Below are 17,044 nucleotides of genomic sequence, written 5' to 3'. Positions count from 1 at the left end.
TTTTTTTTTTTGTCTTACTTGTTTTCCTTTACAAAAACAGTCTCGATCGTGATAAGCATGGATAGTCATAGAACACCCAGTTTGCATGGAAGAAGGGTAAGGAAGCCTTCACATTGCATTCAAGATATGGGAGCATCTCAAAGTTACAGAAAGAGGCGGCGTGCATTGTAAAGACTCACAAACTAATTTTGTAATTGTAGCAAAACTAACATTTTAATTATTAACCTTAGAAGTATTTTGCTATTAATTTTTTATTGCAAAGTATGTGACTTCTGCTGCCACGCGGGTTGGGTAGCCTTTTGAAAAGTAGATTAAAGGTGTTGATGATATTGTCCAAAAGGACTTCTGGACTACAACCTGTTTGCCAGTGTAAGGTACAGTACATTCCTGATCTTTCTTTGGATTTCCTTAGGGATCACAATAAGATTCTGAGTAACAATTCTTCATAGGTCAGAATGAACGAATGTCTCCCAGGGTCAACTGGCCATCTTTTGGCTCTCACTTCCTTTAGCAAACCAGGCTATTCTGGGATTATTTTTTCCATTCCCTGTGCTCTTTCTCTTCCCAACCCTGACACTATTTGTATCGCTTCAGTGGCAATTTAAAAAAAAAAAAAAACTCAGGAAAATTTAAATAAGTTCCAAGACTTCAGAACAGCCTTATTATTTGATATTGTGCATCTTGTCTGGGAAAAACTCCAAACACCGATTTGCCATTTTAAGCCATTCACACTATCGTCAGCAACAGCTCTATATTATTGGCTTATTATTGATTCCCTCCTTTCCCTTTACATAAGTCAACTAGAACATTCTAGTCTCTTCTCTCATTATGCTTTCTTGGTCCTCCCATTTGCTGAAGCCCAGTATTGTTTTAGCTTTTTGATTTTCAGAGAAAACACTTATCTGCATAAATCACACTTGCTCATTATTAAACCCAACATCTTGTCACTCCGAATCATGACTCTTTACACTCTTGCTTCTTCATCCTTAAGTCACCCCATGGCCACACCAAGATCTCCTTGATCCCTCCCTCCCAGCCCCCTCATCATTTCCCCACAGCTCTGTTCTGAGGTCCTGCTACAGATACAGTCAGCTTTCCCAACACACTTCCTTTCTGGCCAGCCAAGCTCCTTGCTACATTCCATCTACATGGTGTATCACATGCTCTTGCCTTGGGAGGGCAAGAGAGACCTCCCGGGTAAGTGTACCCAAGCACTGCTTCCTTAACTCCCCCAACACTGAAAGATGAGCCTCAGTTTCTTCATTTCACAAATGAAGAAACTGGATTTCCTAGAGGTTCAGGCTCGTAGCTCTGGAATCCAGGGAAAGAAAGTGAGCTGCACCGTAATGGGTAAATGGGGTGCACAAATGGCACAAATGTTCAATCTGTTTAGCATCAAGGAGCAACCTCAAGCCTAATGGTTTTGGAGAGATGGCATTTGTAGGAGAGATGAATAAATTCAAGCGTGTTCCTTTGAAGTTTGTAATCTAGTTTCGGTGTTATAGGGAACATGGCAGATACATAATAAGTACCAAATAAAGCCTTGATGTATCTGAGAGCAGGGGTCTTGGCTAGCATTGCTTGGTCATAGGATGCTTCTTAATATAAAACAACTTCCTTAATATAAGACACTTCCTTCTGACCCATCTCCCCCCACCCCATCCCCCAAATCAGAACAATACACTGTTAGGGGGAAAGGCGTTGCAATTCCTGGGCTCCTTTCCAATTCTACAAGCACGGTTTACTTTTCCTAACGACAGGATAATTATTGCTGGATATTACTCTGGGATTTTTCCATATGTCCTTTAGCTTGGTATGCAGCGACCCAATGCTGCCTGCCTTTGAATGTTTCCTGACCTCCTGCCTGCTCACCTCACTCTACTACTTTGGTTTCCTTTGGTTTGACTTTGGTTTCCACTTTTCTGATGGCCCAAACTTCACTTGCCTAATCAATACTTCATCTGGCTACTGCTGCTGGTGACTTCCCCACTCTGACAAAGACTCCTTGGGAAAAGCCTTTGTTACTTGCAGTGAGCTCATCTGAAGCAAGTTCTTGCTATGTTCATCACTTTGGCAAACAAGGACAAGTTCAAGGAAATTAGAGGCCAAACTTGACAGAGCATTGGGTGCAGCTGCTGGCCCAGCTGTGCGGTGATTCTCAACGGGTCCATTACCTCTTGAACACAGCGACTCAGCACAGCTTCCCGAGTCCAGCACTCCTGTCTGCCTAATATATTTGGTAACAGCCATTATTTCAGAAATGAATGCATGCGTGTATTTATAGCAAATCACATGCCTCCTCTATCAACAATTAAAGAGATTAGGATTCAGCAGCTATATTTCTCTAATTAGGACAAGATGGAAGATGTCGTCCATAGAATGCTGCAGTTTGGCCAAGGTTTCTTTCCTAACAAGATTGACATGCTTCACTACAACAGTGGGACATCCGGCCTCCCTAGAGCCTCCTCCTCCCCTGCACGCTACTCAGTTCTCCCTCTGTCCCATGGAATTTTCAGGCAGGGGATCCCGTTTCCAATTGGCCCTTCAAATTTCCCCTTCTCCCTTCCAGCCAGCCACACAATGGGCTCAATGGGCTGTTTTAAGGTTTGTTTTGAAACGAATTGTACAAAGCATCGCGGGGCCACTAATTTCAGTCAGTGACATTAGTTCCCCAGAGCCTTGGTGTATGTTACATGCTCGCACGTAAACGGTCTCCCCTCTGAAGAAAAGCTTGATCTCAGTGTCTGGGCCATAAATTCCATATCGCTTCTCTCCTGCTCGTGCATTATTTAAGCAATCTTCTATGCGAGCTGGCTTGAGAATTTCCCTCACAGCAAGGATCGGCAGGCGCTGGAAGCTCTGCTCTAACAGGGATGCGGGCTCCGTGAGAGTCCCACCCATTCACAGTCTCGATAATAAAATATGATAATCTAATTTGGTAAAAATAAACTATGAAATCAGAGATTTGAGGCAAGAAACTTTAAAGATGCAATTCAGACTAGCAATCAATGTTCATTCAGCCTTGTACCATCTCAGCTTTCTCCTTGTGCAGATGCTTAAGTGATGCTAAATTAAATAATTGACAAATTTTTAAAACTGCTGGAAATTACCATCTGTACTTAATTTTGGAATATAAAAAGGTCCACAGAAAACACCCTTTATGATTATTTTGTCTAATAACAGATATGAAACAATACAAACATCCCAGTCATAAAATATAATGTGTTTCAAGTACTCTGGTTTATATATTCAAACACAGATTTCAAAACAAAAGCACAGGATACGTGAAATACTGTTACAAATACATTTTTTAAAAAGTCTAGCAAAATAACTGAGTTATTAATTTAAAATGTACGTCCATCCCTCTAACCTCCCACTTCCCTGTAAAATATTTTTTTAAAAAAAATCAAAACAATAAACAAACAAAACAAATCTCACCCCCAGGCTTCCTATGGACAGTAACGATGAGCATTTCTTTCTCAGGTTCCGCTCCTGGATACACACTGAGCTAAACGGTCCTCTCCCTAGAACTTTATTAGGTGGTGATTGCATTTATGCAGAATTAAGTCTACTACTGCAAATAAACATGCTGGAGCTTCCAGGAAAATAAAACAAAACAAAACAGAGAAGAGAAACAAGCTCCCTGGACGTGAACATACTGGTAAATACCGATAAACAAGCTGACACTTACACCAGACAGTTCTCCCAGGTCCAGCACAGCGGTAGCCCTAACGGTACATCCTAGATTTTTTTAATCCATGTTCTGCTCTTCTCACTGATGGGACCATTCAGGCACATGGTCAAGTTGCAATCAGCTTCTCCCTTAGTGATGTATGAGAGCTAGACTGATTTATCTCATCTTTCTACAGCACATTAGCACTAATGTCTGCGTATGCATCCTACCTTTCTTTAGCCGTTGGCCGGGCTTTATCATTGGTAATCTAAATTAAAGAGCCAGTGAACAGAGCAGGGTTGTTGTCCCCCACCCCTCCCTGTTTTCCATGAAACAATTGCCAGGCAGTCACTCCCGGACAAGGATCCCACTGTTTATTCTGTCAAGCCTCTCCTGTATCCCATTGAGACTGGAAGTCTGAGCGGCAAGGGGACAGGCCAGTGACACTCTGGTGGTTCAAAGGTAAATTTACGATTTATGTTCTCCAACAGCAGATGGCCCCAGGAAATCCTAGAGAGAGCTGTCAGTTCTGAGTGTTTCAGCTCAGAATTTAAAAAAAAAAACAAAAAACAGTACTATCCACTGAGACAGCAATCGGATGCTCCTCTGAATGTCCTGGGTGAGTTCTAGCTTCACGTTTTCAGAAAAAAATCTCCTCCTTTCTCCGTCAATATCTGGCTTACATGTACATCCTCAAGTATTTATCTTGATAAGAAATTTGAGCAAGGCTGAATATCCTATCATCCGACAAATGACTAACCTTGTTGTAACCCGCTGTCAACAAACAGCCCATGGAGGAGCCGATGACAGTGCTTAAACCTTAAGCTACCCAGTCTTCTCTTTCAGATGCCTGCAATGTTTTCTCTGTCTCTCCAAATATTTGGGAAGCAGAAACATATATCAGAGTATGTTTTTCTTTTTTTTTGGTTTTTCGAGACAGGGTTTCTCTGTGTAGCCCTGGCTGTCCTGGAACTCGCTCTGTAGACCAGGCTGGCCTCAAACTCAGAAATCTGCCTGCCTCTGCCTCCCAAGTGCTGGGATTAAAGGCATGCACCACCATTGCCCAGCCAGAGTACATTTTTCATACAAAAGTTTTTGATCTCTTTAACATGTTGCTGTCCCAGTGCTATCTCAAAGCCTTTAAGACCAGATCCACAATGATTATTGAAAGAACAGGCCTTTATTCTTTTAGGCTGCAAAACTACAGAACAGCTGCAAGCAATAGGATTTAGCGGAGACTAACTACGGATGCTCCATCTCTATTTTGGAGAAAATATGATTGTTTGCATCGTTTTAAACATGTTTTTGCATTCTTAATTTTGAGTTTTAAAATAAAGAAATTATAGGGTTGGAGAGATGGATGGCTCAGCAATTAAGATCATTGGCTTTTCTTCCGGAAGAACCAGGTTCAATTCCCAGCACCTACATAGCAGCTCACTATCATCTGTAACTTCAGTTCCAGAGGATCTCAGATCCTCCCTCGGCATCTGTGGGCACCAGGAAGGCATGTGGTGGAGAGATATAGATGCAGGCAAAACATCCATACATATAAAGCAAAAAACAATTGTTTAAATTAACAAATTGTAATATACCCATTTCTCTGAAAGCATAAAATATAGGTTTACCATTTCTTTTAGGATTGATTTGATTTTTAATTATGAGGATGGTGTACATGTATGTGCATGTACTGGGCATGGCCAGAGGCATCAGATGCCCTGGAACTAGAGTTACAGGCAGTTAAGAGCAACTTGCTGGGAGGTGCTGGGAACTGAACTCAGGTCCTCTGGAAGAGCAGTATATGATCTTAACCACTGAGCCACCTCACTAGTCCCCAAACTTGTTATTTTTTAATAGCTTTATCATATTCTTCAAGTCTCTAATCCTCTGCATTTACATTACTTGTGAATTTACTTCCCTCCCTCTTTGGGGAAAAATTTGGAAATTTAACCAAGGGCCAAGTATATGTTGTAATTTTTTAATAATAAACAAATGTCTTATTCACATCGCAAAAAAGGGTCAGTCTCACATACAAATAAATACCACTATAAAAATTTCATCTCAAATTTCCTGCTTCTCAAGTTTCACTGCAAATTCACATTAGTTTAAGTAAGACTTGGGTGGTCTTCTTAAGGACTATTTAAACCTGGGTTAAACTTTGAAAATGTGTATTGTCATCCACATACTAGAACAGATTTACTCTGTATTGTGCCATAACCAACCAGAGACATTATCTTTAAAAATTTGATCCAGGCCTGTTACTCAGCAGCTTGGAGTCTGCATAGCTTCTGATGCGCTTAGGATGAAAGTACTCCATCATATATCTCTGAGAAGATAAGCCCATCTTCTCAAACCTGCCTGGCTGGGATTTGGAGTCATCAGTCAATCAAGTATTGAGCCCCTGATCTCTACCTGTTTTTTACTCCCGTGTGTGGAATAGCACAGCACTAGCCTGGGATACAGAGAGAGCAGCAGAGGATTTTCTCCACTCCCCAAGTCAGCTATGGTGAAACCTAGGGAGGAAGCCTGACTCTGAAAAAGGCAAAGTAACAATAAAAAGTGTAGGGGTGTGTCCTAAGGAAAAAATTAACCCTGTGATGAACCTTGGGCAGAGGAGAAGGGGGAGTCACGGACAAGAGTGGAAACAAGTGTTGCCCAAGCTGGTCTTCAGACTGCTTTCAAGATCAATGATTTATGCCCCCTAAATAGGCATTTATCCCAGGGCCACTGTTTGGAGTTTAGTCAATAACTCACACATACCCATTCCTGTCAAGTTTTCTTTCTTCCAAAAGCTATCTTTATTTAAATCATTAAACTACCTGGTGGAGCTGTAAAGATGGCTCAGAGGTTAAGAACCATTCTTTCAGAGGACCTGGGTTCACATTGATTCACAACTCCAGTTCTAGGGAATCTAACAACCTCTTCTGACCTCTGTGAAAACTATACATGCATGTGGTACATATACCACATACATACATGCAGGCAGAACACTCATACACATAAAGGAAAAGAAATAAATCATAGATAGATAGATAGATAGATAGATAGATAGATAGATAGATAGATAGATAGGCAAACTTTATCGGTTCCTAAGACACCTTTAGAAGCCCAACATCACAGGACATGAAATTGGAATTTCACAAAACTAAAGTCCTCCCTTGCAAAGTAGCATGATGCTTAACTGCAACTTTAGATAAACTTCTGCATAAAATATTGTAAATGTTTGAAGACATCTGAAGTAATAAGTAATACTAAGTAATGAGACCTTGGCGTGAGCACAATGTAGAAAGGACTGTCACTAGAAGGTCCCACAAGGCCTAGGACATCTTCTATACTTCTACCCCTTGTCCTGAAGTGTCACACCCTGAGAGCCTCTCTTAGTATAAATTCTAAGACTCTGGAACCAGAGAACTGTATGCATGTGCACGTGTGAGTATATGTGCATCACATGCATGCATATGAAGGGCACATTTTAAGTTAGCTACAAAGTGTTATAGTACAGCTCTTCTGGTCTTGAGTGTCACTCATATCAGAGAAGCCATCCTTCTGGGGACAAGTGATAAGCTCTAGATAGAATGACAGCAGCCAGATGACTAGACGCTCGGGACAGCAACCCAGGACAGAGGCAGAAACTAAGTGGCAATAGGATGACCCATTCCTACAGCCCTTGGACAGAGAGCTGCCCCAGTTAGTGGCTCAGTGACATGCTCAGAGAGAACCCTGCAGGCTTACTGCGGAAACATCAAGGACATGACCACAGCTAGAAAGTGAGGGAGGAAATCCCAGGGAGAAGACAGACAGGGAAAGTACCCAAGGTCTGAACAAATTCTGACTGAACCCAGCACCACACATACACGGAGTGGACTTCAAGCAGCTTAGCTAAGGCAAAAGCACTTTTCCTGCTAACTCTCTGTCAGAGGAAAAGCAGAACTGGAATTTGAGTTCCTGCCCATAAAAACAGAAAACTAGTAGTCCTTTAAAGTTTGTGATGAAATCCCAGATCTCCGGGAGGCATCACTCACAATATCCATGCTATATTATAAAACCGTTAGCCCAAGAAACAGGAAAATATAAGCAGCTTTAAATGGAAATGGTAACCCCTAGCCAACAGATACCCTGCTATAATGTAGATATCAAACTGAGCAGTTGTAACATATAAAGTAGCTGGTACAGAAGCTGGAGGGTGGCTCAGCAGGAAAGGGCACTGGCTGTTCTTCCAGAGGACCTGCATTTGGTTTCCAGCACTCCGTGGTGGCTCACAATCATCTGTATCTCCAGTTCTTAGGGATCTGATGCCCGCTTCTGGCCTCCACAGGTACCAGACTCATAAATGGTATGTAGACAGGCATGCAGGCAAAACATTCAGACACACAAAAATATAAATTTTAAAAACTTAATATGGAACTTGTGGAAGTCTTGGTGGTGCCATTCCCATCTGTAAGACAACTGTCAATCAGATGTAAGGAACCCAGTTAGCTAACAGGCTTCCAGCTGTGCTGCCTTTAGGACCTAATTGTAAATGGATGGATGATCTGTCCTTCGAAGCTGGCCAGTGGCTAAGCTGACAGGAACAAGCAAGCTTGCCCAGTGGCCATCTCTACACCGATACCCTCCGCCAGAGTATCAAAAACGTTCTCGGCCCAGCTGTGCTGTCTGAGGCCTCTTCCTATGCCATTTTCCTCTTCTCTGCCCTCCCTCTACAGTGACAGGCTTCTGTTCTTGTTATCTTCTGTGGTGCCAAGTGAATCTCTCATGTACACACCACACCACCACCACCACCCCATGCCTGCTTCCTGGGGAGTCTAACTGATGTAGAATTCTAAAACAACAACAATAACTAGCAAAAAACATCAATTAACCCAAAATAAGACACAAAGGGAAAATAAAGAAATGAAAAGTACATGGGGCAGAGGGGAAAGGGTTGAGAGAGGGGCTGGGGAGGGGATAAAACCAAACGAGTGCCTTCCTTCAAGGCTCAGGGAACTATATATGGAAGATGGGGAGGAAAAATTCCAAGAGTCAGGGGTTAGGGATGACTTCAAAGAAGCAGTGTTTCCTGGACACAACATGGAGAGATGCATGTATGAACTCAGAGACTATGACAGCATACACAAGGCGTACACAGTCTCAAGGCAGACAAAATCCTAGCCTAAAACAGGGAAGATGGGCACAAAGCCCCATTCCTAACCAAGGAGCTGTTAGAATTTGATTGATGCCAGGTAAGGCAAAGTCAGTTTTCTTCAGCAGAGTGACACTTGGTATGTCGACCATTCTCAAGAACAGTCCCACACACAGGAGAAGTCCACAAACACCAAGGGTCCTCCGTGGGTTTGTTTTGCTTTGTGAGAAAGAAAGGGGGCATGGGATCCATGAAGCTGGATAGGTAGGGAGGTTGAGGAGGACCTGGGAGGAGATTGTGGAATAAATATGATCAAAATACATCTCATAAAATTCTCAAAGAATAAATAAAGATATTTTAAAATGGAGAGTGGTACTTTTAATTCCAGTGATTGGAAGGCAGAGATGGGCAGATCCCTGGGACCTGCTGGCCAGCCAAGCTAATCAAACCCAATCAAACCCAAGAACAGTGAGAGACCTTATTAAAATACAAACAGAATGGGTGGCTCTGCACACATATAATGTACCTGAACAGACTCCTCTCTCTCTCTCTCTCTCTCTCTCTCTCTCTCTCTCTCTCTCTCTCTCTCTCTCTCTCTCTCTCTCTCTCTCTCTCTCTCTCTCTCTCTCTCTCTCTTTCCCTCTCTCTCTCCTTTTCTCTCTCCCTCCTCTCTCTCTTCCTCCCTCTCTCTCTGCCTCTCTCTCTCTGCCTCTCTCTCTCTCTCTCTCTCTCTCTCTCTCTCTCTCTCTCTCTCTCTCTCTTTCTCTCTCTCTCTCTCACACACACACACGCACACGCACACACCAAACAAATAAAAAAAGGTTTTCAAAAATGGGAAGAAGGGGACAGAATCTATGATCCCATTACTTGATAAGTACAAAACTTTTAGTTTAGTAGTAAAGGCTTGAAAACTACATACCATGAAGGAGAAATCATAAGAAAGCTGCTGTGGGGCTGGGAAGATGGCCTGCTGGATAATGGGACTCATCCTATGAATGTGAGGCCCTGAGTTCAAATCCCCAGAGCATACATGAAAGCCAGATGCCCTGAGCAAACATCTGTAACCTCAGTGTTCCTGCAAGAAGGTGGAAGACGGGAGGTACCCTTGAAGCTAGCAGGCCACCTACCCTGGCATTTGCATTAGAAAAGCAACATGGAGACCCTCTCTCAAGAAAATGGAAGCTGTCCTCTGACCTCCATATGTGTGCTGTGGTACATATACACCCACATGAATACACACACACACACACACACACACACACACACACACACACGTATGCTCACAGGAAAGCTGCTATGGCTATATTGACATCATCTGCATTGCATTGCAAGGCAGAACATAATCAGACATAAAGAGGGTATTTGATAGAAACAGTAGAAGCTATTCATCTGCAAGAACTAAAAATAAAGTCCATATGTGGCTAAATAGAATGTTACAAAGCAAACTACTACAGAATTTATTATTAAATAGCCAAAGTCACAGAACAATTTTAATGTTCTTTTCTTAATAACTGACAGAACATGGCAGAAAACATCAGGGGGACTCATGCTAGGGTTCACACCTTGAGCCACCAGAAAAAAAAAACAAAAAACAGTAGGCACATAAAAGACCTAAAGGCACTGACCTGACCAACATCCTCGGAACTCTGCACCTGATACCTGCAGGGCACTTTCTTCTCAAGTGTGCATGGTACAACAACCAGGACAGCCACAAGGTGTGCTACAGACAAGTCTCTGTGAATATCCAAGGGCTAAAATACTACAAAATATGTTTGGGTAATAATTTATTCAAATCAATAGCCACAAGATACTCAGAAAACTCAAAATAACACATGTCTAGGGAACTCATAAGGAAAAGAAGAACTTATAGCCAGTGGAAGGGACCACAGAGGAAATATGAGATGCTCTGAATGACAAGGAGAGCACACCAGGGTGCAGTGTGGGAGCACCGTAAAACACAGATCAGGGAAGCGAGAGCCTGGAAGTGCTTGCAGTAGAAAAGAAGAAAGGTCGAAAGGCCGGAACTCCATTTTCCATCTTTATGAACAAAAACAGGGCAATTGTTTATAAAGCCAGTGTAAGTAGAAGGAAGGAATTTTTTCTTAAGAGCAGAAATCAATGAAACGGAAAAACAATAGAAAAAATTAATGAAACCAAAAATTGGTCCTTTGAAAGAAATCAATAAACTTCTAACCACACTCATCAAGAAAAATCTAAAATGAAAGAAGCATAAATTGCCAGTATAAGAAAGGAGGGATCTCTTTAAAAATCCCACTACATTGAGGTAATAACTAAACAAACGAATTTATGTCAATAAAATCTAAGACTTACGATAAAGTAAGCAAATTACCTGAAAGAATACAATTTACCAAAACTGACACATGAAGCAATTGAAAACCCTACATAGTTCCATCTCTATAAACTGAGTATGTTCTCAAAATCCTTCCAATAAGGAAAACTCCAGGACAAAGGGCTTCATGGTAAATTCAGCCAAACTTTTAAAGGTAATAATGACACTTAAATCTTATACTAGTTTGTCAGAAAAAGTAGCATGATGAAATTCCCTTGACCTATCTTGAGGCTATGGTAAACCTGAAACCAAAATTTGAAAGAAATACTTTATGAAAAGAGACTTGGAGGACAGTATCAATTAACACAGACCTAACTATCCTTAACAAATATTATCAAGTCTAAGTTGGCCATGTATAAAAAGAAAAATCAATATTTTGCATAAATATTAAGTTTACTTTAAAAATGTAAGACTACAACATGTCATCAATAATAATAAAGTGTGATCAATAATAGAAAATAAGATTGCAAAATTTTATTTTTTTGAAATTACTTTGTAATTTCAGTGACTTCATGAAAAAAAATCTCTCAGCAAATAAAACAGAAGATTTCCTCATTCTATACTTGAAATCATATTTAATGGTGAAGTGCTAAAGTTCCTCTAAAATCAATGATAGGAAAAGGATGTGTGCCCCTAATTGAGTTACCATAGCCAGTGTAATAACGCAGGAAAAAATAAATAAAAGGCATAAAGTCAGAGAAATGAGAGTCCCATTATATGCAGATGCTATAACTGTCTGAATGGACAAGTCATGTTATCTCATGGGACAATATTTTCCATATCTGTTATAATGGGTTATACAACTTTAAATTGAATCATGACTCCAAACTATGCTGGACACACAGTAATCATTACCCTAAGAATACATCTAAGTATACAGTCTGAGAAATATGTGTATTAGCCTACTGACAATATACTTTCATTTACCAAAGCACCTAGCAGAGGGTACCTTAAAACATAAGGCTATGACAAAGTTAACACTGTGACATTTACAGACCCATTAGTGCTGAGAGACATTCTAAAATCAGAAAAGTGACATGTGTTCCAAAGTGGTACTGTAACAGAGTTACTGCTTTTATGCATTCTGTCTATATGGCCACACAAGCTTCCTGGTGTTGTTCTAATGAGCATGTACGTTCCTGTGGTTTACACAGATTAGAGCAGAACAGCCATGAAGGAACGTAAGGAAAACACGAGCAGTAGTATTCAATCTCAATGCCCTTTTTTAAAAGCTGTATTGACATATGCATAGAGACCTTCCTGGGAACGTACAAATACAAGTATCAGTGGTGGACAGCTTGGGTGGTGAGAGTGGGCAGGACATTTTTATAATGTAGCTTCCGCATATTGTTTGAACTTTCAATATATATGAATGCTTTTACTTTAGAACTAAAAATAAAATTAAGAGAAGCTTCTTGGTAATATAAAGTATTACCAACATTTAAAAGCCACTGTGTTTAGTCTTCTCCTTTGAGTCCAATAAGATTAAAGGATTCTTGTTCTGTCCTCTGCGTTGTGCTTTAAACATCAAGATCACAACCCTGGAGCTTTTAGCGCTAAAATCCTTCCCAGCTTCCCTTGAACCAAGTACAGCAATGGGCTGAATACACAGGGCAGGGCAGGTCACAGGCTCATTCTACTGACATTTTACTGACTCACAGAACTGAGAGCATTGGGGAGGTGAGGGTTGACTCCCAATAAGAGAGATTCTGTCTGGTTAGCCAGAATCTATGCCTTCTGATGGCATATGGCTCCAATAACTAGTCTTCCCGACCCCACGGATGTTTAGAGACCCTGTAAAACCATACAGATCACAGGTCATATAGACCTATGCCATCTAGACCATAAGGCTGGAGTTAGAAGGACTTTCAATACATGGAACTCATCTGTCAACTCTGTAGGTTCTTCAGAGAACCAAGCAACTTGCCCAGAGTTACATCTGCGATCAAATCCAGTCTTCTGAACCTTAGGAGACATTTTCCACCAGGACTGACAAGGGACCAAAGGACATGCCATACTGTCAGTGCACCAAGAAGAGGGCCTTCATGTGTACAGGCTATCTGAAGTAGCAGACTTAACAAGGAGCTAAGCAGAGCAGTTTCCTGCCATAAGCATAGGTCCAGAGGTTGTGGTCAAAAAGTAACCCTGCCATTCCTTTACCTTGTTACTCTGTTCTGGAAAATGCTTGTCATTTTTCCTATGAACAGTCCCTTAGACTAAAAGACAGAGCGTCCCCTGTATGAGAGGCATCTTTCAGTCAAACAACTCAGCCGATTTGAGGGTGTAAGTAATACTAATGTGGGCTTCTTGGGTTATTTGCCCCAGTTTCACTGCAGGCAGTAGAAATGCTGGAGACGTCTAACCTGGTGTGATGATTTTCATCATCATCCTCATGATCGTCATCCTTATCCTCCTCATCATTACTATTCATAGTCAGAAGCTATAAACCAGCTTCTAGAGTTTAAGGGAAACCAATGACAAGACTGAATTGCTTAAGCATTAGTAAATCAGAGACTATGCCATGCTAACCAGCAGTTTTCTAGAACCTGACTACACCCTTCACTCCTCTCTGCTAAGGAAAGGGGCGTGCCTGAAGAATTCTCAAACTAGCAACTCTCGGGGCATGAGCTAGAATTCATAAATAAAGCCTAAAATAATAGACATAAAATATGAAATCAGCCTTACCTGCTTCTGCATGAGAGCTCCTAAAGTCCTCCCTCATAGACGGCTGTTTGTTAGGACTGGCTAACAGGCACCCTACACTTGGGATAATAAAACGGCTACCATCTGTCAACATCACGGTTTTTTCACTAACTCAGGCAAGTTTTGCAGCTATTTGTAAGTTCTCCTAGTGTGTCAGAATAGGATGAACATCCACACAGCCTCAAGTTTGTAGGCTTGGGTGTTGAAGAGACCTTGTGACTCTAAGAAGCTACAGGGTTCCTAGGGGGTCAGCTCTGGCTGGACTCGAATGCTGCTCACAGGGACTACATGGCCACCCTTTCCCCCAGACACATCATAACTAATGATTTTCCAACCCTGAAGCTTTTAAAGACTTTGATCTTCTACAAAAACTCAGTAAGCGGAATGATGAAGATCTCCCAGCTGAACAAACAGACCAGGGAGGACCCCTTACCATCTGCCCTGACTCCACCTCAGCATTTCATTAAAGTGGTGTCGTTCAAAATATGCAAATGGCATAGTAATACTTTAACAAACAAATGAATTATGTGGGCAATTTACCCAAGGTAATTAAGAATGCTAAATCAAACAAATTATCATCTTAAATGGCAAGTAAGTTTTAATTAAACTTGATTTCTACACTAAAAATGAAACCACCAACTCAACAGAAGGAAGCTCATGTGGATAAAATGTGGCATGTTAAAGGGGAAGTATCATGACTTTTGATTCACATGAGTAGGCCTGTTCCTTAAATTTCTACAATGACAGCAGCTCAGACAGCAGCTCCATGCATAGCTTCGAACTGGTTGACTGTGTTTGAGCTGCCTCAAATGTAAGCTCATTTTGAACAGTAAAGAGACTCTTCAATCATAGGATCAACTCAAACACAGGATAATTTCCTTCCAATGAACAGTTAGAAGTTTTTGTCTATCATTAAGAAAGGGATCTCAGCCTGGTCTACATAATGAGTTCAAGGATAGCCAGAGCTACATGGAAAGACCCTGTCTTGAAAAAAGAAAAAAAGAGAAGGAAGGAAGGAAAGAAGGGAGGGAGGGAGGGAAAGAGGGAGGGAGGGGAAGAGGGAGGGAGGGAGGGAGGGAGGGAGGAAAGAAGGACATCTCAAAGGTCACAGCCCACCCCAGTGATAATCCTTTGTAAAGGGTGGGGACCAGGAACCCACAGTGGACTCAGCATAGTAGTATGATGGCTGTCATCTATCTACACAATGAATTCATATGATAGACCCAACCAGTTAGCAGCCATGAAAATAAACCCATGATGAATCTCCTTAGTCATCCAAAATGGACAAAGCTAACACACAAAGCTACTAAAGAAGATTACACATCTGTATTTTTATAGAAAATAATATAACCTTAAGCATAGCGAAAGCCTCAAGTGATCTCTAAGACCAGATGTGTTCACATCTGCTCTCTCTTTAGGATTTGGTTCCAGTGATGAAAGAGGATTCTCACCTGACCCCAGCTAGCAGCCAAGCAACCAAGAAAGCTCCCAAGAGCTGCCTGCTTCCCTCTCCGCATGAAGCACCTTGTCTGGTTCAACCTCCTGGGTCTTTCTCCTCCACCTTCAGCCCAGGAAACACAGGATGTGTGCTGTCCCCTCCACACTTGGCTTTCTGGTCAGGCAAGATGGCCCAGGGCAGGAGTCTAGGAGGAGTTGATGGCATGAAGCAGGGTGGTGGCAAGACTGCACCCAGGCTAGAGAAGCCATTCTGTCACACTCCTGGCATCTGGGCCTAGTTACCTACCCACGCGAGATCATTTTCAAGTTGTTTCCCTAAATAGTCTGGCCTCAGAGTAACCCTAGGAACACAATTAAGATGCTAATGACAGAGATGAGGAGCTGTGTGGAGGCTGTGTACTGAGGAGTAGAGAGGACCTGAAGCCACCGACTTTCCTTTTGTCCTGTCTTACTCTGAGAAGCCACACAATGCCAACTCTGAGTGAGGCCAAGAACGAGCTATTTTGGGGACTTGAGGCTTGGGGACTTGTGGAGGGCACAGCGTGTCTCCACTTCCCTCTGTTCCTGATTGCTGCCAGAATGAGATGCATCCAGTCGCTCTCTCATCAAGTTGCCGTCGACTTTTCATACCTCATGCCAAGCAGAGAGACACCATTCTGCTGCACCATCACCGCCACCATCATCATCATTACCATTATCACCACCATCATTACCATCATCACTACCATCACCATCACCACCATCATCACCACCCCCGTTGCTCATATTCTCAAGAAAGCAAAGCGAGGCAAAACAAACAAGCAACTCTGGGATAGAATGGGCGCACTAGGGAGGAATGACATGGTCAAGGGAGGGGACACATACAGCTGCTTACGGTCAAACACCAGTTCCATGTGGGTCCTGCATGTCTGCTTCTTTGACCCAACCAAAAAAAATTATATATTTATGAAGAGGGACTTTCTCCCATGCACGAGTAAAAATTTTAAGAGTATAGGCCCATCTCTGTCAGTTCTGCCCAGGGCTGTGCTGGCTCAACAAGTATTTACTGAAGACAAATTTAGATTTGCTCCTGAGATTGTTTTTAGATGGGTTCTTAGAAGGCAAGGATCACAGAGATCCTCCAACAATCTATCCCTCTAGAATTCACAGGTGAAGAAATGTAAAACAACAAAAACAGACAAACAAAAAAACTTTCAAATGAATGGAGAGATAAATGGGGTACAGCCACTTAGTAGAACGCTGCTCAGTGATTTAAAAAATAAAAATAAAATAAAATAAAACCAGTGCTCAGACAAGCCATAACTTGGATGGATGCAAAAGGTGCCAGATGCAGAAACTGTACCTTGTACAAGTTTATCTTCATGCAATGTTCAGAAGAAACAAATCTATAAAGGAAAAATCTAGTCAATGGCCATCACCTGGGGCCAGAGGAGGAACAGAAGTCACTGTTCACAGACCACCAGGCCCTAACCGGAAGGAAACACCAAGCTGCTGTGAGGCTATGGGACTGGCCCCGGCACTCAGTGAGAGGCTAAGTCAGTACTGTACTTGAAATGGGGCGGACTTTGAGGTGTTTTAATTGTGCCATCCAAAGGCTGTCTTTTTAGAAGTCTTCAAAGGGGTTGAGGCTGTAGTGGAGGTAGAATTCACATTAGCCTGTGTGAGGCCCTGGGTTTGAACTTCAGCATGGGACAGAGAAGAGGGAGGGGGCTTCAAGAGAGAGGCTAGAGGGGGAGGGAGAGGA

General features: G+C 42.0%; 1 protein-coding gene across 5 annotated transcripts in view; it reads right to left on the bottom strand.

The window, feature by feature from the left end:
• Rapgef4 (Rap guanine nucleotide exchange factor 4) overlaps window positions 1-17,044 on the bottom strand; it is a 293,101-nt gene that overhangs the window by 159,444 nt on the left and 116,613 nt on the right. Inside the window, exon 1 of one of the 5 annotated variants that reach the window (XM_031370608.1) lies at window positions 15,294-15,450. The exons of the other annotated variants lie outside the window; for them this stretch is intronic. Within the exon in view, the coding sequence (XP_031226468.1) occupies window positions 15,294-15,359 (66 nt within the window). The 5' untranslated portion in view covers window positions 15,360-15,450. Of the gene's footprint in view, window positions 1-15,293; window positions 15,451-17,044 lie in introns of those variants that run through there. 5 annotated transcript variants of the gene reach the window in all.

Source organism: Mastomys coucha, unplaced genomic scaffold (genome assembly GCF_008632895.1).
Source record: "Mastomys coucha isolate ucsf_1 unplaced genomic scaffold, UCSF_Mcou_1 pScaffold15, whole genome shotgun sequence".
In the NCBI taxonomy this organism is placed as follows: Eukaryota; Metazoa; Chordata; class Mammalia; order Rodentia; family Muridae; genus Mastomys; species Mastomys coucha.
Note: the sequence above shows the minus strand (reverse complement) of the source record. Positions and strands in the feature narration are given on the sequence as shown.